This window comes from Gavia stellata, chromosome 12 (assembly GCF_030936135.1).
Source record: "Gavia stellata isolate bGavSte3 chromosome 12, bGavSte3.hap2, whole genome shotgun sequence".
NCBI classification, from domain to species: domain Eukaryota; kingdom Metazoa; phylum Chordata; class Aves; order Gaviiformes; family Gaviidae; genus Gavia; species Gavia stellata.
In genome coordinates this window covers 22,009,807-22,034,977 of record NC_082605.1, presented here as the reverse complement: position 1 = coordinate 22,034,977, position 25,171 = coordinate 22,009,807, and the positions used below count along the sequence as shown (strand labels likewise).

The 25,171-nt window shown below is 41.9% G+C and overlaps 1 protein-coding gene across 3 annotated transcripts in view; it reads right to left on the bottom strand.

Moving 5' to 3' along the window:
- The window catches only part of CHL1 (cell adhesion molecule L1 like), a 55,859-nt gene that overhangs the window by 5,968 nt on the left and 24,720 nt on the right, over nucleotides 1-25,171 (bottom strand). For all 3 annotated transcript variants that reach the window (XM_009810258.2, XM_059823250.1, XM_059823249.1), the window contains 14 exons: nucleotides 22,474-22,605; nucleotides 21,706-21,843; nucleotides 20,911-21,022; nucleotides 20,047-20,213; nucleotides 18,355-18,520; nucleotides 17,051-17,175; nucleotides 14,296-14,397; nucleotides 13,791-13,988; nucleotides 12,860-12,930; nucleotides 10,095-10,317; nucleotides 6,919-7,034; nucleotides 6,547-6,751; nucleotides 6,191-6,313; nucleotides 4,699-4,878 (listed from right to left, as the gene is read on the bottom strand). In XM_009810258.2, coding sequence (XP_009808560.2) covers nucleotides 4,699-4,878; nucleotides 6,191-6,313; nucleotides 6,547-6,751; nucleotides 6,919-7,034; nucleotides 10,095-10,317; nucleotides 12,860-12,930; nucleotides 13,791-13,988; nucleotides 14,296-14,397; nucleotides 17,051-17,175; nucleotides 18,355-18,520; nucleotides 20,047-20,213; nucleotides 20,911-21,022; nucleotides 21,706-21,843; nucleotides 22,474-22,605 — 2,058 coding nt within the window. The remainder of the gene's footprint in view (nucleotides 1-4,698; nucleotides 4,879-6,190; nucleotides 6,314-6,546; nucleotides 6,752-6,918; nucleotides 7,035-10,094; nucleotides 10,318-12,859; nucleotides 12,931-13,790; nucleotides 13,989-14,295; nucleotides 14,398-17,050; nucleotides 17,176-18,354; nucleotides 18,521-20,046; nucleotides 20,214-20,910; nucleotides 21,023-21,705; nucleotides 21,844-22,473; nucleotides 22,606-25,171) is intronic.

Genomic DNA, 25,171 nt, shown 5'->3' with positions numbered 1-25,171 from the left:
GAGCCCAGCCTGACCTGGGACTGGGTATTTACCATTGGCTCTCCAGGCTGTTTAACATCACCCATCCCAAAACACTAAAAAATTTTGTTTTCTTTAAAACTCAGGGCAGGTGTCCAGTGATGGGTGATTATGAGGTTTCTTTCCATGCGATTTCTTTCTGGTCTGTGTTACCCACTCAATATAGCACCTACAGAGGAGAAAGCATTGCTAATTGGGGCAAGTTTGGCGGCTGGAATAGAAAAAGCAGTGTAGCATCCTGAAAAATAAAAGCAAAGATACGCAGATAAGGAAAAGCTCAACACAGTGAAAGGTCAGTGAGCTGCAGAAATTAGCTTCAGAAAATTGAAAGCAGTTGGGTTAGGTTTTTAATCTACAATAAGGGAGAAGAAGGATTAGTAATAAAGGCATATCCCCAGCACTTCTCACCTTCCCCCACTATTTATCAGCCATACCATGGGACTCGCATGAACATTAAACACTGAACTGCAATTTTACAATATTCCTACCGGGCTTCAAGATTTATGAGAACAAGAGAACACACATTTTTTATAGAAGCTTATTGTATAAAGGGAAAAACAATATAAACTGCCCCCAAAGACTTACAAGAGTGCTAGTTCTCCAAAAGTTAGCACATCTGTTACAAAACATACTTGTATAAAAAAGCTGGCAGCCTAATAGCTAAATACTAATTGTGGGCAACATCTTAATTTATAACCATACCTGTCTAAATACATCTGCTGCAACAAATGGAAAGCTGAACTTTCATTAGTTTTCCCCTCCTGCCTGGCTATTAAAAGTATATAAATATGCATCACAAGTATCCTTCATCTTCTGGGCTTTTTTAGTGCAGGAGGTAATTCATGCTAAATTGGAAATATTTTAAGCTATAGAGATGAGTAAACCTGCTGTGTGTGAAGTCTATTGAGAAGAATTTATAAGTGAGTTAGTGATCAGCTATTTGTACTGATTGTCATTTGTAGGAGAAATATGAACCTGGACAAGACAGCTTATAGCTGTTCATCTCTTGCTGCTTCTCTAGCTCTCTGTCTTGGCTACACTGGGGCAGGCTGATAGAAGAGGAAAAAGCAAAAAAAAAATAGCAAAGACAAACAGTTGATCACAAATTTGCTTGAAGTACTCCAAGACTGATATATTTAGCATATTATATTTAACATGCCTATTTTTCTTGCTCAGAATGATAGGGGTTTGAAACAGCGATACATCGCACGTTCCTTTTCCTAGTCCAGCCTGTGTGACATTGCCTGTCATTAGCAAGAGGGTTTGATGGGCTACGGGTCCCCCCACTGAAGAAGAGGCACAGAGTGGAGTTGCATAAATGACAGAAAAAGAAACCTTCCACCAAGATTTCATCAGATTCTTTTGACTGTGAGCAAACAGGGCACATTCTGGGGGTTTGCTGGTAACAAGACCAGCGGTTACACATAGCTATATGGCTAAGGCAGTTGTATTTTTCCTTTTTCACTCTGCCTGTGGCAAAAGAGAACTAAAGCTGTATGTTTTGTTACAAATGGTTACTCTCCTCATCTGATGGTGTGTCATGAAGGTTAGTAGCCTCCGGCTAAGATTTTCAAAAACCTGTGGGAGTTACATGCCAATTGCCATTGAAATATAATGAAACCGGTGAACTTCTATTCTCTGGCTTCTCGGGAAAATAAAACTACAGTTGTACAGCTTCCTCTGGATGAATTTTTCATTAGGGCTCGAATTTCTGGACACACAGTAATCATTCTCAACATGTAATATGTGTTTAGTAATCCTCAAGAAACAATGGTAACTAGATGAACAGAAGCTTTGTGTTAAAGAAGGACTGATATATTAAATTAATTTTTTTCACTTATGTAAGAATATTATTTTGTGTTATGTTTCTGAGGGCTAATGATCATTGGGAAATCGATATTTTCAAGGGGAAAATTAATTAGTTTGGAGGTCATTTAAGAAATACTGCCTGAAAATGAAAAGTTAGAGATAAAACTTGTTTTCTAAAGACAGCATACCTTCTTATGTGGAATGAAACCAAGATAAAGCCATAAAAACTAAACCATTATTTATTTTGCAGTACAATGCAAATATCCTTTTGCCCAGGTTCTTCACAATTGGCCAAGTATTTTATCAACAACTGATAAAGACCTTTTGTTGTCTATCAGCATTTCATATCTGAGTTATTTTGGCTACGTTTAAGATCTTTCATAAGAAAGAGGCCTTTTATTTCATTGACTTTGTATTGGCTGCCAATGCCAGTGGTGTTGGATCATGCAACAAGGCTGCTACAAATGAAAGCTTTTATATAGCCTACATCTATTTCTCACTAATTCCAGTGGACCTGCATTTAATCTTAGAGACCAACATCAAAGTGTGGTTTCCTCTGATAAGTAATTATACAGAAACAGCCCCTTCTGACAGAGGCAGTACTGCAGAGCAGAGGGCTCGATCTCCACCACTGCCAGGCAAGCACGGAGTGTGGCACTGCTCCACTGGAGAATGAAGAAATAGAGATGTGAGCGTGAGATGGTCTTTTCCTACAACTATCCACTCATTGACCTTTCGATAAAGCGTTGCTAACTCAAAGCAATGTGTTACTACTGACAAAAATCTGAATCTGAATGGTTCATTCAGAGAGGAAGATGCTGCAGTTGTAGAGAAAGGGTGGGATCTACCCATTTATCTATACAGGGAATTATATTTATTTAATTGAGAGAAACTTTTTTTACTAAATTCAGTCATTCATGCCACTGCAAACTCATCATCAGGAAAGGAGTTGTACATAAATTACAGGCTGGCAAAATCACTATTTAGAGCACAACATCTTTCCCTACACAGACTTGTTTTTAGTGGTGATACACACATACTCGCATATGTACGTATCAAAAAAAGAGATTGACTTTTCTTTCTGATTCCAGATTATAGTAGCAAGTATAACTGCAAATGAATGAAAGCAATAGCAGTGATGCAGATCAAGTACACCAATGATAAAATGCGAATGAATCCATAGCTTCCATCTCAACATCTCCACTTTCCTGGCAGAATGTATCGTGAAATTCTGAAATACCCATGGCGCAGGCTATATTACAGCAGTGGAAGCTATTCAAAGTCTTAAAATGAACAAAGAGAGCTTTATATTTTTATTACTAAAACCGGAACATAGTGGATATAGAATCACTGAATCAAAACCCAAAGAAACTTGGAGTGCTCTGTCACGGAGTTTCATTTCAGAGGGCACCACATTTTATATCTGTCATTTATGTGGGTCATTTTAAATGATAAACTTCGACTTTTGAAATCACCCCCTTTCTTCAAAAAGAGAGATTGCTCTAATTTTGAGCAATCGCCTTGCTTCCCATACCACAGCTTAAAACCCCAAGAAGGTCACTGAAAAGAGGGATTTTTTTTCGGTCTATCATGTTTAGTTGAAAAATATGCGAACAATTTAGCCAGCAAATAATGACAGAGAACTCTAATGGCATATCAGTGACAGATGCAGTGTCCTAATTTAGGGTGGCTTGAGAACCAGCAAGGAACATACATTAATCGCAGAACTGGACCCTTGCGGCTTTTATTAATTATACTGCTCTCTTCTACAAGCATTTCACAAGAATCAGCTGTTGCCACTGCTGAAAGAAAATCTTAGGAAAGAAGAGAACGAGAACAAAAGGAATGGCAACATTATCATCCTTTTAAGCATACCAGGCAGGGATGCATTTCACAAAACCTGGCAAGGCTATTCAAAGAAGTTATAGACTTTCAAGTGGCCAAAACACATTATTTTGGATGCTCAATGAAGGCCAGAAAAGGTAACTAATGAGGTGAAATTGTATATTTTTAGCTTGATTAAAAAAAGGATCTTTTACTTTCCTTAATGAAGAATAAATTTAAAATCATGCTGATAGATTAATAGTTACTACTACATGAGTACCTGTATACTACAGTGAGACTGGAGGCTACAAGATGGTTGAGAAGGAGTTTCACTACTTTAGAAAAAGGATGACAGTTCATGATATGGATCCTGAACTGGGATGTGATGAGTTTAAAGTGCTTTTTACTTGTTTTACCAGTAACTGAAGAGATTCTGCAACTTAGAAGTCCAACAGGACGTTGTGCAACAAGGACCGTTTTTCTATTTTATATCAACATTGTTCCAGACTGTTATCATTGCTAAAAATGATGAAGCCAGGACTCTTTTGCTTATCACATTCTCTTTCTCCTTCCCCGTGGTAAGTGCACAGCACTGGTTTCTGATTAATAGCAAGGACTTGCTCCTCGGTATTGTAGAGTTTTCAGACTTGCTGAGGACAGTACATTTTATTTCATTTCAGCTGAATGTGAAAGATGAGCTATCATATAGTGCTTGTGATTTTCCTTTAAATCACTGAACATCAGTGTTTTAGGGTAGGGTATAAGTGGCACACAAATGCTCACTTCCAGTCTCTGATAAAATAATAATAAAAACATGGATCAAATGCACTGCAGTCAACTTTATGTTCATCTGGATTTTCCACGTCAAATACATTTCTGAAGAGCTGCATGGCTACATTAAAAAGTACATTGATTGTTCTCATGGAAAGAAAAACAGATTTATTTCCTCTAATTACAAAGGAAATGTCAAGCCTGGAATATTCTCAACAGATTTTTCCATTATTGTTAGAGCTTCTCTGCATAAAAACATATTGCCTATTAACTTACTCCCTTGAGCCATCGTTAGTCCTTCTTCTGTGACCGGCTTCCCACAGCCTTTGACTGTACAAGCCTTTACATAGAATTTGTACTTGGTACTGGAGCTGAGACCTGAAAGCCTCCAGCTGAGCGTGGAGCGGTTGGTTACGCTGACGTCGTTCAGGGGTCCGATTTCATGTGTTTCATTTACTGAAAGGGAAAAGGCAGTTGAGTCAGACCCAGCAGCTAAAGGCTACGAACATGAAACGTGTCATGAACACTCCTGCAAGGGAGGCACTCTGCAGTAAGTAGGAAGGATGAAGTCTGAATAAGCATATCTCACCTTCCTGCCAAGTACTTAAACGGGATTTATCTCATCCATGTCAATCTCTCAACTTCTTGGTGAGCTATTTCTGTTCTTAAAAAGCTCTCTGATTCTAGATATGCACATACTGAGTGGGAGGTAAAAATTACTGTCTCCTAGATCATTAAAAAGATATGAATTGCTTCTTGCTTTGCTTCCAAACATCTGCAAACTTTTGCAAGCAAGTTAACAAATGGTTGTTTTGCTTTGTTCCGCTCTGCCTTGGCACAGTTGGCAGCTGAAGGAGGGGTTGCTACTCCCAAACTGACTAGATAGATGGATCCGCTGTCTGCCCATAGTCATCAAAACCAAAGGGAAGATCCAGCCTTCAGCCTCGGCTTGCAAAGGCAACTGGGCAGTTCTGTTATCAGCAGAGGTAAGTGAAAAGTACATGTTTTTTTGGGTTTTTTTGTAAATGGGACACAGTCTATCCCTTTTCCATCCTCAAAGAACATATAGAATACCCTGAACTGTCGCCACACCTCACAGCTGGTGTTGTGGCAGTCTGGGACCAATACTGGATCTTGCCTGAGGTCATCTGCTCAAAGTCTCTTCCCAGCTACTCAGTTCTTTCATAGGCAAGAAAGAAACAAGCACCCCTCATATTTAGTTGTTTCTCAATGTGATTACTCAATAACATGACTCAGGTGGTAGTTGTCTGCATTTCTGCTGAGGCATTGCACGGGGAGGAGGTGCTCACTGACATAATGTGAATGTCTGAATAAATGTGGCTAAAGTGCTCTCATTACAAATTATTTTGTGTTCAATAAGTTTCACTTCAGTTAAATGCACCTACAATTTATGGGTCTTCTTAACTACTATGTTAGGTATAATTTGCAAACATGAAATAATTGAATTAGTGTATAAACGTGGAATAGGGCACGGCAGCAATGTGAGCTCACATCGGAAAAGTGCATGGAAACCTTTTTGCTTTGGAAGATGACATTGGCCTGCCCTCTAGCAGGCTGTGCGCACATGGCAGTTCAAAACACGCTGTTCTGGTGCTATGGCTGTTATAGGGATCTCAGAAACAGCCCTTCTCATCAGCCTCTGTTTTAAATAACTGTGCACACGTAAAACTTTTTTCGTTATTTCTTTTTTTTTTTTTTTTAAAGATTAATGCTTAAATTCCAAAATCAAAGTAAAACAAGCACATACTTATCTGGTATTGCAAAATGTAGCCAGTAAGGTGGCCGTTTGCTTTCTTGGGAAGTCCCCATGACAGAGTGACAGAGTCCTTGTCAAAGTTCAGGATCCTTAGAAAACGTGGTTGTTCGGGGACTGGAAGATACAGGGATTAGCTTTCAGAGAAAAAGATTGAACTGGTCTGTCTCTACACATACTTGTTAAATGAGGATATAGTTTAGCTCAAAACCTACAGTTCCCCTTTCTAGCGAAGGGTTTTATGAATATTGGAGATTTTACAATCACTTTAAATACAGAAATCAACTTGCCTTGTTACAGGGACAATTTCTATTTATGTCCCTCCATCCCATATTTGCATTTTGTCTTACCTCCTTCTGGAGTTTCAAACACAACGGGGGAGCTTTCCGGACCATCTCCTTTGGAGTTGTAAGCCAAAACAGTTAAGCGAAATTCACTGAAGGGCTCTAGACCAGGAATCATCCCATAGTTTCTGTCTCCTACAAACGTGAGGAAGTGTTTCTCTGGGTGATGCCTTTTTCCGTCCAGCATGCTTTTTGTTTTCCACCAACTGACCTGCATTGAGATTGGTACTTCTATAACAAATTATGTTTTATGGGGCTGAGCACAATACTGGTTTCCCTCATCTTCCCAGAAATGAGAGACTGCAATCTATCCTTGATCTGGGACTCATTTAATAGTTTATTCAATTCTATACAATTATTTAAAGAGAAATTCGTAACCTTGTAGCCTCTTAAATGTCCACGAACTCTGTCCCTTGGTATTCCAAACCAGAAGACTTTGACCAGCGTGCTGTTCACAACATCCACTGATACACCGGAAGGAGCGGCATCTGGAACTGTAAAAACAAAAGTACTGTATATTAAAGACACTTAAAAGAGCTCAGTTTCACCCTGTTCGCAGCTACAGGGCTTGGCTTTCCAGCTCAAGCTGTAGCAGTTCATGCAGGCAAGAAAAAGCCATTCCACCTGCATCCAGTGGGTGAAATAGGCCAATAAACATTATTTTGCCCTATCAGGGCTTTCTGCTGAGGGCTGGAATACAGGTGCACTGGGACATATGAATTTCTACACCAGTATTTATGATTTCCTGTTTCAAGTAATGCTTACAGCAGTGAGAAGAATAAAAAAATGATTAACACAGCACTCAAGAAGGCAATCATAAAGGGTTTTTTTATAATCAATTTCATTTTACAACTAAGCTCATTAAACAGTAGGATTTTAATCACTACACAACACAGAGAGCTATTATAGCGCCTGAAAAAAAGAGGCCTTGATCCATTGACAACTGAATTGCAATGAAGATTTTCCACTGATAGATATAAAATTAGATCCATCACAGACACACAAAGAAAATAAATATGCTGCAGGGTTTCTTGTTCTCTGTTCTCACTATTCACCACCTCTTCTGCCATACACTCTACAGGGGAGAGAAGATGCACCACCAAACCTTCCCGTTGCCCACTTCTGGGTGTGCAGTGGGCATTCTCCTGTCTGAACAGCACCTGGAATCCTGTGTTCTGTTTTGGGCCCCTCACTACAAGAAGGACGTTGAGGTGCTGGAGCGTGTCCAGAGAAGGGCGACGGAGCTGGTGAGGGGTCTGGAGCACAAGTCTGATGAGGGAACTGGGGTTGTTCAGTCTGGAGAAGAGGAGGCTGAGGGGAGACCTCATCGCTCTCTACAACTGCCTGAAAGGGGGTTGTGGGGAGGTGGGTGTTGGTCTCTTCTCCCAGGTGACAAGTGATAGGACAAGAGGAAATGGCCTTGAGTTGCACCAGGGGAGGTTTAGATCGGATATTAGGAAAAAATTTTTCACCGGAAGGGTTGTCAGACCCTGGAAGAGGCTGCCCAAGGAGGTGGTGGAGTCACCATCCCAGGAGGTATTTAAAAGACATGTGGATGAGGCGCTTCGGGACACGGTTTAGTGGTGGACTTAGCAGGGTTAGGTCTACGGTTAGAGTTGATGATCTTAAAGGTCTTTTACAACCTAAATAATTCTACGATTCTATGATTCTGTAAGACCATTCCCAGCACCAAATCCTTATGCTGGTGAACCACCAGGAGAGCACTCAGCAGGTTGTAAACATCAAGCTGGTCCATTCAGGGTTGATAACGCAGATCCCTGTGCCCTCCCTCAACGAACGGAGTGCTCCAGAGAGCCTGCCTGAGGATTTGTTTCCCTATGTAAAGCCGGTAACATTTTTTACATCTGTGGTTATCACAGTAACTGTTTCATATCACCTACCATGGATCATGATACTCCATAACAGCTTCTGCGAGTAGCTGCAGCAAGTGGAGAGGTGGGAGCAGCAGCACCTATACTACTGCTACTGGGGAGTGACTGCTGCAGGACGCAGTGGGTTAAATCAGGGACGTGGCTGTCTGGTCATTTTAATAAGCAGCAAAATACATGCTTGTCTTAGCTGGCTAATCCACTGTAGACTTTTCAAAGGCCATTCAAACTGTCAGTTTATTTCATTCTGATGAAAACAACTTTGAGACTTCAGATTCTGTGTGGGATGAAAACTGTCTGTCTTTAACTAAGAAAATTAATAGTCAGATCTGAAAGACGGACCATTCGCTGGCCCTCCTGGCCCCTCTTTGCCAACAGCTCCCAGCCCCTGCTGCTAAGCGTTTGCAAATGCAATAAGCATTTGTATTTGGGATCAGGGAAGCTTGGCGCCCCACGCTAGCTGGCCAGCATGCTGTTTACTCCCTTGCTGATTTAAATCCTTAATTCCTACAAAAAAGATTCTTTTTTTTGGTGGTGTTGGTGCTTAACTGTGTTGCTTCCTAAAGTGAGGCTTGGCACCTCTTTACTGCAGGTGGATACATTTACAGTCTTCTTCTCTAGTCATGCAGTAAACACCAAAGGGGACAGGCTGCTGTTCAGAGATGTTGGGGTGGCCTCAGCAGTGACATTATCCAGTGTCCCACAGGTGTAGCAGGGCTGTCGCATCCCGCGTGGCACCGGCATTAATTCTATTAGCAGAGCAATCCTCCCGCATGTTCACCTCTCCTAACGGGACGTGATTATTAAAGCCCACCGTGAAGCTGGAGCTCCAAGAGCATGTGCAAAGGGTGGGTAGCATAAGCGGTGGCTGTGATTTCAGAGCAGCCCAGGGCGTCTATTTTGTGAAAACAGGTGGCAAGGGGAGAAAGCCTCTCTGTTTGATCTGGCCTGGATGATGCACCGTGGGCCAGGCAGAGTCCAAAACCAGAGGTTGGCAAGCACTGAGAAGAGCCGGGGAGGGGGCTTGGAGCAGGATTAGATCCAAAGCAAAGCCTTACAGTAGAGGAGGACTTCTCCAGAGACACAGGGAGGCCTGAGAGGGGGCTGTGCCACCCAAGAGCCATGGAAAGCCACTGGACAGAAGCCCAGGCTGGAGAAGAGGACCTGTTCTTCAAGGATTCAATGGACAAGGTAACACCCAGCTTACATGGCAATGTGGCATCATCCATAAATTCACTTCCAACACTCAGCACCTGATTGTTTGTACTTAATTGCCAGAGTGCTTAACTTCTGACAGTGTTAAACTGTTGAATCGAGCCCCAGGCAAGCTAAAGATTTTTTCTTCCCCACCAACACAATGACTGCTATACTTCATAGACTTCTTACAGACTGTGGCCTTCAAACAAGTATCCGGATTAAGCCAGCAACTGAGATTAATGAAAGCACAAGTGACCTTTCCAAAAAACCCCTCAAACTCCAGCAAGCTGGCGCCCATGGCACCCAGCATCACTCGTATCTGCGTCTCATGTAGCCCATCATGTTGAGCACTGGCATTTAAGCAGTTTTGGCCGTGGGCTGCCTAATCCATCACTCCACATCCGATTGTTTTGCATTGCAAGAATCCCCCATGCAGCCTATTTTTACATGAAAGTTTCCGCTACTTACCGTCCTCTCCTGAATATCCGATGGTAACGTTTGGTTCAGGACCAGATCCTAAATTATTTACCGCTTGGACTTTGATCTCGTAAGGCACGAAGGTGGGGGTGTTCCGCAGGGTCAGAGAATGCTTCTTCACCATCTCCTCGTTCCAGTCTGCCTCGACTCCCCGCTGCCGCCAGCTGACTTTGTACTCCAGCCCCGGCCCGTTCCTCTCCATGGGTTTCAACGGCTGCAGAAGAAGTTAAAAGAGACCCTGTCTGCCTTTGTTACAGTCATCTTGAAACAGCAGCTGAGGGGAGGGGGGAATAATTTTGGAGAGCATGTTACAACATTGGGAGAGAAAAGGGGGAAAAAAGAAAGCTTAGACTTTTTTCTGTCATGTTAATTCTTAGACGACTGGAAGAAAAATGTCATGACTTCAAGAGGAAAGGTGGGTAAAAGGCAGAAAAACAGTTGGATTAAAAACAGATTAATTGCTAGTAGGCATATTTCTGCATACTACATACATCAGTTTTTGTTTTGCTACAGGTTTTCTTTGTTTTCTTGTCTGATGTAAAACCGCATGCCTTTTAGCACAGCTAAAATGCATATTTTGGCACAAGGCTCTGTGTGCCTTTTAGTACAGCAAAAATCTGTGTTTTGTCTTAGAATTTTATGTAGCACAGCAAGTTGGGTCATTAAAATTTAGATTTGTTCTAAATACGCACCAAATGCTTGAAACTACGCCTGGACATTTAATGTGCAACTGCTGTGCTACTCTTTTTTACCGATCAGCTGAAGAATTCATCACAGCATGGTTCCCATCTAATTATTAATTTATAAAATATTGGAAGACATATAGAAATGGCTTGTCATAAGACATTTTCCAGTTGAGTTTATTTCTCTGAAAACGTAGTTATTTAATTAGTAAAGTTAACTGGTCACCTGAACTACCAAAAATGATGAGGGTTATTTCAGTCCACTGAAACAGCTGTGGGTATTTCCCACCACAGACCCTACTTTTAATAATATTTAAATTATATATTGTACTTATTTAAATATATAATAACTGATATGTATCCAAGCTGCACACAGAAGTCTGAAACAAAATGACATCAACTTGCAAGTGCCAGAAGAAAGCGATGCCCCATCGACCCGCCTGACCGCCGCTCCTCATGCATGGGGGGACCTAAGTCTCGATCTGCAAAAATTCCCATGTATCTGCTCTGAGGGTATGAGGACTTTCGGGATGACTATGACCAAGGAACCGGTAGACCGGGCAGCTTTCTAACAGGCACCGCTGAGAGAATCATCTCCATGGCAAAGATCCCGGGGAATGGGATTTGCAAGAGAAGCTGAAGAAGTAAAAAATTCCTACTCAAAAATAACTTCTTGTTTAGAGTTAAATTGCAGCACTGCTTGACTCTTATTTTGATCTCCCTTAATGCTGCAAATCCTTGGCTGAAAAGCTAGTCACTAATGCTCATCTGGTCTCTTAATCCAAAGTAGGCAGATTAACATCATTTTGCAGCCTTTGTCTGCCAGAAATAGCATGTTCGGTGCCTAGCATTTCCTCTGAAAAGCGTACAGGGAACACCATAAATAAATGAATATCCCGTTTACGACATTTAAATGATTCAACAAGATTTAACAAAGCCTGTCCATCCTATTCTCTCCCTTCAGTCTCAGTTTTCACGTCTACTTTTGCCCAGTCTGAGCAGTGGATTACGGGCTTCCGGGCGAAGGGGAGCGCTCGTTCTCTGTTCAACGAAGCGTTGATCACAGTAGCATTTCCCAGCCACGCTGGTAACTACCTCTCTGCATTTCTTCCGAGAGGCAGGACCGTCTTCCCTGACCCTGGGCTATGCTGTAGAGCAAAAATGCCCATTCAAATCCAAGTCAATAGATCTAGAGGGCCGTCTCCTTTTGGCATAATTATAGCCTAAACCATGAATTCACACTGGGGAAACATTTATTGTTCTTTGCTGCGAGCAGCAGATTGAGAAGTAAATCTCATGTAAACTGTGTTTAATTCCAGCCACAAAAAAATATGCTTCCTTCCACAGTTGTTAAAATTTGTGTTAAATGAAGGAATATATCTCTCTCTAAACTGTTGGCACAGAAGCTGCAAGCTTAAAAGCCAGGGAATTTGAAAACTGGAAACCATCCTCAAGACTTTTACGCAATTCCTTTGACTCACATGCTCAGGAGCTTTATCTACACTCCCTTAGTTCTTGGTGTAAAAATTCAAGCTCACGTTCTCTTGGTCAAATGATCTGCATCATTTTTAAACATCCAGGCTGGAAGGGCAGAAGCTATGCATAAACCATCCCCTCCCTGGGCCTGGCTGCTCCTCCTGCAGAGCAGGGTGAGACCCCAATTATTTTAAGCACTTTCCTGTATGTAAAATGCACAGAAGGAGAGCGTACTCTGGAGGATTCTCACTGCGCTTTATAGGACTTTCGTATTTCTTAATAACCTGCAAAGAAAGATGTAAAAAACTGACTTTTGAATCAAAATGAAATGAGGGGAAGAAATCCAGAACACATTTAAGTCAATAACGACTTTACCTGTGACTTCAGGAGCATCAAGGGTCCTACCTATGGAATTTGCAAATATTTACTAAAAAACAGAGGTAGGGGAAGGGGAGATAAAGTCAAGGGATCCAGTATTTTTTAAAATATATTTATATTAAACCAACATCCTGATAAATTCCATGCTGCTTTAGAAACTGCTGCTTGAAGGAAGAACTGTTTCTGATATCGTAGCATTGAGGGACACATTTGCCTTACCTCCCATTTCATCACCATTTCATTTGGTTCAGAAGCTTCAACTCGGATGTTTTCTGGGTTCTTGTCTGGAGCTGGAACCACACAGGTGATAAGGTTAGTTTGCATATCCTGGGGTTTATTTGCATTTATTAGTTAAATGCAAAAAAAGGATGCAAAAAACTTTTCTTATTCCCATATTACTGAGAGTGAAAGACACCTAAACAAAAAGCATTCATGAGATTAATTACTTGGATCAGCAAAGCTGCTGTGACTGAAACACATTGTTTATGCAGTTTTGATTCCTAAGTGCCCTTGTTAGTTGGAGCCACCAGCTAACATGAAACTGTGACTTTTGGATTTCAAAGCACCAGATGTACGGGGATTACCAGGAAAAGATTTTTCTCCCTATGGGGATAGTAAACAGAAGGTATATCATTAGTGGGATGCACACAGCTGAAAAGCTGAAGAAGGACCTGAAATTGAAGTAAAGGGAGAAAAAAGATAGAAAGAAAAATGCCAGGGAATGCAAATGCTGTGCTAAACAGTTGGCCTCTTAAATGACTTTCAGGGACACAACGTTTTCTGTCACAGTGAGAAACTCCCTGTGAATGGAGATTTTTGACAAGCTTAGTGCTGCTGAAAGGCTCCCCATAAACCTCAAAGATCCCCTCCAGCAACTGCTTGTCCATAAAGGGCTGCAATGGGCTTTAAAGGCGCAAAATCAGCAGAGCTCAGGAAAGCCGTACGCTATCCGTACCCTGGTAGGAAACGCCCTGCTAACCACGGCAGCCGAGACTCCTCATTTCGGCGTCCCTGGGCTGCCACTGAGCAGCGAAAGCAGCGCAAGCGTGCCTGACTTCTTCACAGCCCTCTGAAGCACAGGAGGGCACTGTTATTCCCAGCAAAACACTAAAAATATTAATATTCGAGAAAACTAGATGGCAGTGTTTACCAGCCGGAGGTGTTGCATAGCGCAGCGATGGTTTGCTAGGCTGGCTCCTTCCCACAGCGTTCACAGACACGACACGGAACTGGTAATTCGTATACGGGGCCAGTGACAAAAGGGCTGTGGTGTCATTCCCCGGGGCTCGGGTTAGCTCCTGCCACCTCTCTGGCTCCCACCGGTTCTCTTCAAACTCTATAATCGACTCTGGGGAGGAAAAGAAACAAAACAAAAGAAAAAAGGCAGAGCCTGTGTAAATGGCTTATAAATAGCAAGGATGACTAGACTGGGATATAGTTAGTTGATGGTTGGACTTGATGATCTTACAGGTCTTTTCCAACCTTAGTGATTCTGTGATTCTGTGTGATTCTGTGATGGAAATGAACTTTGAACAAAACAACTGTCATAGTAAAACCGATTAAGTATGGCTGTGAGCGCGGTTTGTTTCTTCTAACAGCCATGACATGCCGTAATGCTAAACAGTACAAGCTGATGCTACTAAAATCCTTCATACCATTAATAGGGCTGTTATGACTGGCCCCGGCTTTCCAGGATAGTCGAACACTTCGGTTTTGATTTTCTGAGAGCTGAAGGTCTTCTGGCGGAGCAGGGACATCTGAGGAATAATGAAGAAGTGTCAGGAGCACGGCAAGCTATTTGTGTTTGTCTTGGCATTTTCCAAGGGACTGGAACAGCAAGTTCAGTGAAGATGGTGGTAAAACATCTTTTGATTTCAAAATGGACAAAATTAGGAAAGTGGGAATTGCTTTTAAAGATCCTTTTTATTAGAGAAAACCAGGCTGAATCTCCTGGTCCTGCTTTTTCCCTTACAAATGCAATATCCCTTCTCGAGTTCATTTCCATCCACTCTCATTACTGTGCTTGCACCAACAGATTTTTCTTTTCAAATCAACACTAAGGTCTAGTTAATCATTAATAGATATCGACACTGCTCTTAGCAGAAAGTTATATTAGCATCACTTGGATTTACTCTGGTGCAAACCAGAGTGGTAGAAGGTGTCTCAGCTCCGACAGTTATCGAACTTGGCCTTTCAGAATATGAGTGAAAGAATAACATTCATTATCCCAGCCATGGGGATCTATATTAAAAGGAAACAAGAAAATTCATTACCTGCCAGCTCAACTAATGCTGTCCAGAGAATATATCAGAGTCAGTTGTTGGTGTGATAACTGGACTACGCCTAGCGGGGACAAGTGCGGGACTGTACAAGCCCTGAGCACGGGACTGCCCTGCTGCTGTCAGAGCTCACTTTTCAGGGATGTGGTCTTAACCAGGGCTGAGGTTACCAGCACCACCGAAATAGGCTGCTCCCCCTGACAGTCCTGGAAGACGGCAAGGGTGGCACATGTCTGCAACACCACCCGCTTTCTCAACAGCATCGGGGGCAGAAGAGGTGATCTGTGGCACGGGTTGTTCGCCAAATTGCCTGTAATTGAATGAACACTTTCAAATTTAGCGGATTCAGACTGGCAGGTGTTTATCTTCCTTACGGTTTGCTTTGACAGTTTGCAGTCTGATTGTATTGGATTAGTCTGGTAACTGAAACATATAGGGCCTGACGTAAAAGAGTGATTTCTCACTGCAGGGGGCCGATGGTAACCCCTCATCCTTCCAAAGTCGCACGCGCACTCCCCCTCCTCTAACATAGGGCTGGTGTTTCAAAATCTAAAAAATGTACAGACCAAGGAGATGAGATTGCACAACTTCAGGTCTTCGATCTCCTCCTGCCCCAATGTCCCAACTACATTTTCAGCTGACAATGTCATTTCTTTATGGGAAAAACAGCTATCTCAACCACCAATACTGTCTCTGTCATTGTGAAAGAAATTAATTGTGTCTACACAAAATTTTTTAAATAACAATGTTGAGTTTTCTTGTATATCTCAGGTTACATCAAAAAGTTAAAAAGGTTATGTTTGGGGTTTTTGTTTGGTTTCTTTATATTTCAGTATATTAATTTAAAGATGGCGATGGTGTATCTTAAAGATAGTCATCCCTCTATCTGTTTATTAATCATACAACAAATAGTTAGAGGCATTCTAACTGAATATTTCTTTTCCTCTTAGTTGCCCGTATTCTGATGTCTCCATCTGTACCATATTTAGTTCTTTAGCCATCTCACAAGTCTTTCATTGCAAAACAAGCCTGAATTTTTCATTTGGAAAATAAGAGATATTGTTAATCCACCAAGACCTTTCCTATATACACTAAACAAGGGGAAAAGAGCACAAGACTGTTTTTCCTCTTCTGCAAATCACCTTTTTAAAAGGGAATAAAGTGCTTCATGAAATTTTCATAAGTAATGTAATGAATAGTCTACAAACATTTTGAATTATACAGCACTAAAGAACACGGTACCATAAATAATGTGCATAGCATCTTCTTAATTTACTATTTACTGAAAAATGCCATTCATTTAAAGTGTGAAAACATCTTGAAGGTCAGATTTTCTCAGTTCTTGCTGCAATCACTGCCAGAAATAAATAAAAATGTAAAATGAAGCAAAATGTAATGAAATCAAAATGATGCAAAACTGTTCCCAAAACAGAATTTTAGCTATTGGCTGATGCCCTTGGGTCCATGTGCAAAGGACTGCACATCACTCCACACCCTTAATTTCAAGTGGTCCTTCAGGAAGGGAGGCAGGTTGTAAGGATACTCACACAAGGTCAAGCTTCAGACTCCGTGGGTCAAGGCTTTTCTCTGCTGTGGGCTTGTTGTTTGCCACTGGACAATCATTTATGCTCAGATTCACAGAGATAATTAATCCTTTTAGGTGCTTAATTTCCACTGATCTTAAGACAGGTTGGCCATCTAAATACTGGCCTTACATCTTTCTTTTTCAAAACATAGTCCAAGCAGTAATTTGTGTGCAAATCTCTAGTAAAGTGGACAAAGGACTTCAAAGCAGAAGCAGAGCCATTCTTAATATGCTATTACACCTTCCAGCCTGGGCAAGCTCCTACAGCCACTGCGGGTGACTCCTAAACTGAGAAAAAAGGCCGCCTCGTCTTAGGTATAACAAAGATTAAATAGAAATTAAAACTTTGTGTCAGCATCCCCATCCCAGGAGATACAAAGAGAGCACAACTGAGGTTAATGAGGGAGAGGGATATTGTGCCTCTGTGAAATTGGGTTATTGAGGCTTTGTAACTGAATTGGGTCAAAGAAGCAAATAAGCAAAAGTGCTGCAATGGCATTATGTACTGCACAGAGCTGTTCGCACACAGGGAGAACACCCTCTTACCAAGAACAATTAACCGCGATTCGGCTGTGACGCTGTCCAGAGAAGTACTAGCCACACATGTGTAAACTCCTTGATCCTCCAGTGTCACGCTTGATATGAACAGTGTATCCCTGTCCAGAATTATCCTAAGGGGCGAAAAAAAAAAAAGGTACATACAAATAAGGAAGAGAAAGATCTGTAAGATAAGCATATGACAGACAGACACCGTTGTTCTTCGAAAAACTGTTCATAAAAAACTTGGTAACAGGACATTTTGAATAACATAATTGCATGTTAGGCCTATTACTTGAAAACGTAATTGCAGTTGTATTATACACTGTGCTGTAGACTATTATTTGTATTTTGTAGCCATTTAGCCTCCATGGCTGGAAGTTGGCATGTCTCTCTCAGTCTGAAAAGAGCCACATTGATATGCATCGGCTGAGTGTCTGGAGCATAGGATTTTGGCGTAACATTAATGAGGCAAATACATGGGCTTTATGTCCGAATTTTTGAAAGGGTTGAGTAAAACCAAGCATTCCCAACCCACTTGTGTAATGTCCAATGCACCAGGGGAAGCTGGCATTAACCCAGGCACGTGGGCTCTGTTGCAGACATAGCATTTGCTTGGCGCTATCTCCCCACACTACGTGGCCTCAGCAGGATCTTCAACCTCTCCAGCACTGCAGTATTTAGGCAAACATCTCTCTTCTGTGGTAATTAATAAAGACATCTGATTGCCCACTGTGGGACCCTTCATATGGAATAGAGGCTGAGCTCCATCCCTTAAGGTCAATGGAAACACAAAAGTAGGGCAAAATTCAGCCTGCACTTGCAGGTTCGAAATTCATACGTAGGAAAAACTCTTTGCTTTTAATGTGTACGATTTTAGGCAGAATCCTAGAAATCTGTTTTACATTCTTTTTAACATCACAAGGACTTGCTTTGGCCAAACAGTTATGAAACACAGGAAAATAGTAGTTCCACTGAAGTGGAGAAACAAAACCCCAGTTGACTGCACTGGGGCTAGGGTTGGATTTTTGGGTTGAACCAACATTTATGTGATATTCTGCTGTGATGGTGAAAGAGTTAATAAAAACCAAAATCATTTGCCAGCCGTGGCTCAAAACTCATAAAGATGCATTTATATTTATTTTTATATGTATATAAAATGCAGATCTATTCACATATTGCATGAAGAATTCTTGGAGACATAAATTTGCATTTCAAGCTATTAAGTCTGATGTTTATTGAAACTCATGTTCCAGCACCATACAGCACTATTCAGCTGAGATCAAGAAAACTCTTGTTTCTTCCCTGCTTACCTGCCATATTCCGTGCTGTTGACTGGCAGCTCATCTCCATCTTTCCTCCAGGATAATTTGAAACTGTGTTTCAAGTGTGAATCATACTCAGACTGACATTTCAATAAAATCGAATGTGATTTCAACACTCGGGGGTTCTTTGGAGTAACAACAAGTTTTGTAGCATCTGATCACAGAAAAACATTTTGATTAGGAGAAAGAGACTATTACATCAAATTTTCACCACGCACTTCATATATAAAAATCAACCTTAGGAGCAATGATCATGTCTTTTTTGTTATATATAAAAACATTTCAAGGGAAGGATGGTTGGTTTTGAAATAGATATTTCCCAGGATTTAATTTTCTATCTTGAAAATTTCTTTTTTAGTTTACTCCAAACCAAAGTGCTCCAGAAAAAAAAAAAAAAACAAACACAAAAAAAAGTCACAGGTGAAAATTCTTGTTAGCAGACTGTCATGAAATGGATGATAAAATAAGCCTGAATATGATTTTTATGTCCAATTGCCATTTGAAATAAGCTTTGGCGACGATCCAACAAAAATTACAAGCTTATTAAAGTCAAGTGAGAAAAAATTATTGCAATCAAGTTTGTTCTTTTAATTGACTCTAATCTGAATGCAGAAACAGATGAATAAGTAAGAAGAAAGCACTTGGCTGAATTTCTCTTTACAGTGAAATGTTGCTTTGTGAGAATTTCATTGTACATTTTGATGTTTATTATCCTTGTAAAATTCACAGAGCAAAGGGAGTGGGTGGAAATAGAACACAAAAAGAGTGGGGTTTTTTCTCAAGTTTGTCACCACAAACCTGCATCTGAGAGTCCTTTTGAGGACGTTACTAATTGAATATTTAAGGTTTTTTCTATTGGCAAGCGCTAAATCCTAAGTAAATTTGCATGTAACCCGCTAACTTTAACCTGTGTGCTCAAGAGAAGCTGTCCGCTGCCACGACCCTCCCAGGAGAAAACCCTCCTGCCCAACCAGCCAAACCAATCCCTTAAAACAGAATTAGAGCACAAGGTGTGTACCTGAACTTTTTAAGTAAAAGCATTTCAGCAATTTTTTTTTTTTTCTATTTACAAATATTTGTCAAGTTGATCATCAGGCAAAGGCCCAGTGCAAAGCCCTTAAGCCAGCAGCATCCCCTAACTCACCCTGCTGCAACGTGCTTGGTGTTCGCTGCGGATATTAGTTCAGTTTTGGATGTACCTTCTGATCAACAGATGGGAAGTTGCTTTAGGGAAGGAGGAAGCCCACAGCTGTGGGAGATGCAGGGACCCTGTCCGGCTCAGTGAGGACCCCACCGAGCCCCCGAGCACAGGAAGGGCTCTGGGCTCCCGAGGGCCACCCAAGAACCTGTGCTGAGCGCTACAGGGCTGACGGCAAGAAGGAGGGAAAACGCTTTCAAGATAATGAAGTTAATGGATCTGGGAAGTAAACTGCAAGTTTTTGGTGGCTTATGCAGCTTCTGGAAGTGTTGAGAAGAAAGTAAACATCGTGTATGAGCACGGAGCAATTGCAGAGGAAAATGGAGACCATTTCAGGTCTTAATATACAGAGAATTTATAGCCTCAGAGAATAAATCTGTATCTTGGACTGAGTATTTACAAACTACCTGTTTACTGAAAATTTGTAAATATAAAACCTTAGCAGATGTCAAAAGTCTTTCTATTCATAAGTGAGACATTACCTCTTATATCCAGATTAGCAGTGATTGCTCTTTTTCCAACAGAGTTTGCAGCCCAGCAAGCATACGATCCTGAGTCTTCTTTCTTTGCTTCTTTGATCTCTAGGGTGCCATTCTTATTTAACTCATAGCGTAATGTTGAAAGTGGCTCTATGCTGTCGTCCTTAGTCCTAAAGAGGATAATAATAGTTATGGGTTATTTCTAGGGCTGCAGAAACTGTTTATTTCATGGTTAGCAGATATTACAGTGGACGCAGGAATTTTGGGAGCTGGTGTCAGATCTGCCACTGAGTGACCAAGTCAAGATCAGCCAGTCCCTACCCATGTGCAGCAAATCGTAAAGGGACATAAGCTTCCTGCAAACCAAAACCACACTGACAGCATCTAGCAAGGTCTTTAAACTAGTCTGGCTGAGCCTTTAATCTATAGCTGTCATCTGTAATTTTATTGCACCTGTCAAGTGCTGTGACAATCCTGTGATTTCCAACCGTATGGAACCATTTCCAGGTAAATACGTTCTGTAAGTCATCAGGTTTCCACCTCAATAACGTGTCCAAATTTAAAAAGTTGCTAACATTGACGAAGGCCAGTGAAGCTGTAGCAGGGTTTGGCTATATACAGCATGGCTTGGTTTAACGAGTATCCCAGCACTTGTCTCACACAGGGATTGAGGACTTTCATTAACCTTTTTTAATAAACTAGTGCTTCAGGGTTTTTGAAAGTGCATTTAAACACAGAATATTTATATTATATACGTTTTTGTTACAAATTTCTAACTTTAACTCCATAAAAACAATACATTTTTCAATGTTTGGGGAGCCTGGATGAACCTGTTGCAGATGAAAACATCCGTTCCCAGTGGCTTACCATCTGATATCTGCTGCAGGCGAGGCAAAAATTTCACAGTGCAGGAAGGCACTGTAACCCACAACTGTGGCATAGTTTTCACCATCTGAGGTCAGTATTAAGGGAGCAATATCTGCAAAAGAGAATGCAAAATGAGCAGCACTGCATTTCAGGACAGAGAATATAAATCCTGTCCCCGCATCATCCCCTTTTCCAGCAAAGGTCAAAGGCTCAGCCACTTAATGGGAATTTCACTGCCTTTTGGAACTAGTTGCACTGAGCAACTGAGCTCTCATAAGCTTCACTGACAAAGATAACGGTGGTTGACTGCTGGACGTGTCATAACATGAAACCTCAATGTGCTCCAGGAGAGAAAACAGACCCCGTTCTGCTTCCTCTAGAGACCTCTTCTATTAAATAAATTCCCATCACTCTCTTCAAACAACAGGCTGAGCATCGCAACTGAAATTAAAGATTAACAATACACTTAATAATTCAAAAACAGAGTGGTGGTCACAATTCAGCCCCCAGTGGTTTTAGTACGTTTGAATTCAGAAGGTTTTGAGCCCAACCACAACCACATTTTTAAAATAAAGAAAATATCAAAGCTCATGAGCACTTATGCTAAGGATATAATATTGCCCATGATAAGGTTAGTCGCATTAGTTTGGACAACGTACTTAAAATCTGGGGCCAATGCAAAAGAACAATGACATGGTTACAATCCCCAAGCTGTTCTGAAGCACTCAATCTGCAGAATGGGATGCTTCAGTCAGATCTTTTCTCATGAACAGGAAAGGCCAGGAGGGTACTCACTGAGGACGTTCACGTTGGCGCTAGCGAGGATGGTGCCGTGTTTGTTGCTGGCCTCGCACTGGTACACAGCACTGTCCTGAAGCTGAAGGTTGGTAAGGCTGATCTCTCTGGCAGAGATTCTCCCTCTGAAGGTCCTACCTGCAAAGACCCAGACTATATCAGGAGATGGAGAAAACACCATGACTGTGGAATTCACAGTCTCTCCTCATTGCTTGAAAGTCAAAGGCAAAGCACATCTTCAGGATCAAACCAGGACCTCGCTCAACAGCCGGAGAGCAAGGTGCAGAGCACTGCCTTTGCCAACAGTCCCGTGGCCTAAAGACAGTGCTCTAGAGCACTGATTTCTAGTAAAATCCCCATGCAGACTTTTTAAAACGGTAGTAATAATACTGCTACACCAGGGAGCAGGGCCTGTGCTCCCCAACACACAGTCACTTGTGCTTATTCAGAAGCACAAAGACCAGGAGTCCTCAATAAACGTAAGCTACCCCAGATCCCCAAAAGGTGGGAGCGTTACGGGGTGAGGCAGTGGCAGTAACTCAGGGGTACCACCACTCCACAGCCCTGCAGCTTTCACCCCTACTCTCTTCAAGGTCATATTTAAATGTTAGCTTGATTAGGTAAATAAATATTAATTCATGTCTAAATAGATGTCAAACCAGACATGCCTCAGTGCATTAGGATTTGTGTGTTCCCTCTAACCGGGCACAACACAGGCACATCCCACCCGGCCACCAGCTAAAGGAGGACGCTGGACCTTGCACTTACTATCGATGGGCATCCCGTTAAGTTTCCACTGAGTGGTTGGCTCTGGGCTGCCAATAGCTTCGCACAGCAGCACGAGATTTGTTCCTACGCTGTACACACCACCTTCGGGCTCCTTTATCCACCGAGGAGGCTCTGTAAAGAGGGGACATAGCAGGTATCAGGTGCCACAGCGGGACAGGTCTAACTCTGCTATTGCTATGGTCCTCCAGGAGATGGCAAACGCTGCCAACAGTTCCCAGCCAGCTCCTGGCAGCCTATTGTGCAGCTCTATTGTATTTCTTGCAAACCGGTGTTACAAAAGGTAAAATTAGCTTCAGCACACATCAATTTCTGTCCTTCAGACTTTGTGAAATGTGTCAGGGAGAGAGTGTAGGAAATGGGCAGTGTTTATCCAAGCGGAAAACAAACGCAAATGGGAGGTGAGAGGCTGGGGAAGGAGGTAAACCTGAACGGGTTGGCATTTTCACAAGGACCCTCAGACATGAGATTGTGGTCTGTGAAATGAAGTGAGACTATTTCAGCAACTCAAACAAGAAGCAAATATCCATCCAGCTCAAATCCCCCTCACTAGGCATGAGCAAGCGGCTTCCAGCGACTTGCCCAGGAGCGGCCGGAGGGCAGAGCCTGGCGATGCAGAGGAGCTCCATGACAGGATGCAGCACCTCCATCTGCTGATCTACGCATGCTGAAGAAATGCATTGTGATTTTCGATATTCTGGTTTTCCATCACATATTCAGATCAGAGGCTGATTCGTAACATATTTAGGAATGATGAAACATTCTCTCACCACTGGGGATGAGAGAACCATCATCCTCAGGAGCGGTCCAGAAAGGTTGCCCACAGGGTGGTGGTAGAGGAGCAGCAGTGTGCTGCTGCATTCCCTGTGCTCTCCTCTTTCCCAGCACTGCCAGCTAAACTGGGGTAGCTCTGGGAAAACCCTCTCCTCTGCAGAGCAGCCCCTGAGCGTCAGGTACCCAAACATCACTGGAAAAACACAACCATAAGGGAGGGGAGGGAACCGAGGGGGGAAAAAAAGCATTAATCTGATGAATGCTTTGTTGTCTGCAGACTGAATGCAGGTCACTGAGCCTGCATACCCTTCAGTGGGCAGCCTCAATCCAAAACACATCCTTGAATTCATCATTTTCTCTCCCTGAGAAGCCACAAACTTCAAAATTTTAATTCCAGACCTGACACTACCTCTTCTGTATGTGCTGGGCAGATCACTGGGCCTCTTTCCCTATTTGAAAAAGATGAGGATTCATTAGTTAATGCTTATAAAACGCTTTGAAGATTAACAGAGCTGTTGCCTGGTAATACATCTCCAGATGTTATCAGTGTGATATACTAAAACAAAGCATCATTGCTCATATTCACGCAGATACATTAAAAAACACCCCTGAAGTGTGATACTCAAGAGCTTCTTCGCAAAGTCCACCATTTCCACAGTAGAGCACCCGTGCAGAGACACTGTTAAGCAACAGCTAAAGACTGAAGTAAAATCCAAGACACTGAAGCTTATCTAAAATTATAACATCTTTGCATTTCCTTCACACAGTACAGATTTCTTCTACTGCCTTCCTCACGCAGTGGTGGCTGCCCTCCCGTAGTGCAGCGTGTGACGTGACCATACTTGTTATGCTTCCTTGTATTTGGCTCCGGGAAAAAACTCTGCAAGCAGCAGAACGTTTTGGTTTTGCAGCTCTTTCTCCTTCTCTCTCTCTCTCATATACATTATGCTTTCATCAGGAAAAGTCAGGTCAAAGGCATGGAGGTGAAAAGGTTTGTAACAGTCCTGATTAATTTGTTCGTGTTTTTTTTCCTCTAGGTCTGCCACAAACACAGTGCTTGAGACAGGGTATTTCCTTGTTTTGGAAGAGGTGAGACTTCAAGCACAGGCTGAATACAAACCACCCGATGGATGCCTTCCTATTTTCATCTGTGCATACACTCTGGAAGTGAGCTGCAGATATATTATGCCACTGCTTTCCTTTCTCAGCATGGGAATTGCTGTGGTTGCCTCAAGAAAGTGATGCAGCTGTGAAGCCATAGGCAACGAGATTTTGCCAAGTATGAAATGTAATTTCACAGAAAGGCTGAAGAACCTCTTTTCTGTGTGGCATACTACTTGTAAGTATATAAATTATAAGAATAACAAAATACACAGATACTCTTTAGCAACTACAAAAACCAGCAGTTGGACAGTCAAATAGTTAATCTGCGTGAGCAATACGGTGTGGCAATATTTCACTGACTGCATAATATACTCTTCTTGGTAAGAGTTATAAATGTGGGGCTCCTGATTAACAGGAGCCATACGTCTTTATGGAAATATAACAACAAGTCCAAAAATAGAAGGGATCTAAAACGGGCATCTAGTCCATCCTTCTGCAGCAAAGCAGGATCAACTACACCTAAAACAGCCCCGATGGATCCAAACCTTCACAGCCTCCCATGCCGTCTAGAACTAGAGCAAATTTTTAATGTCTAACCAACTTCTGCCCTGCTGCAATTTAAGTCTACTGCAGCTTGCATTGTCCCTAATGCAAGGACTAAGAGAACAATTTGTTACTATCTATTGTGAAGAAACTTCAGCGCATCTGAAGGCTGCTATGCATTCCCCAGATTCATTCTTTCCTAAATTAAACATATCTATCCATTTTTTCACAAATGCTGTGTGTTTTTGAGCTCTGTGAC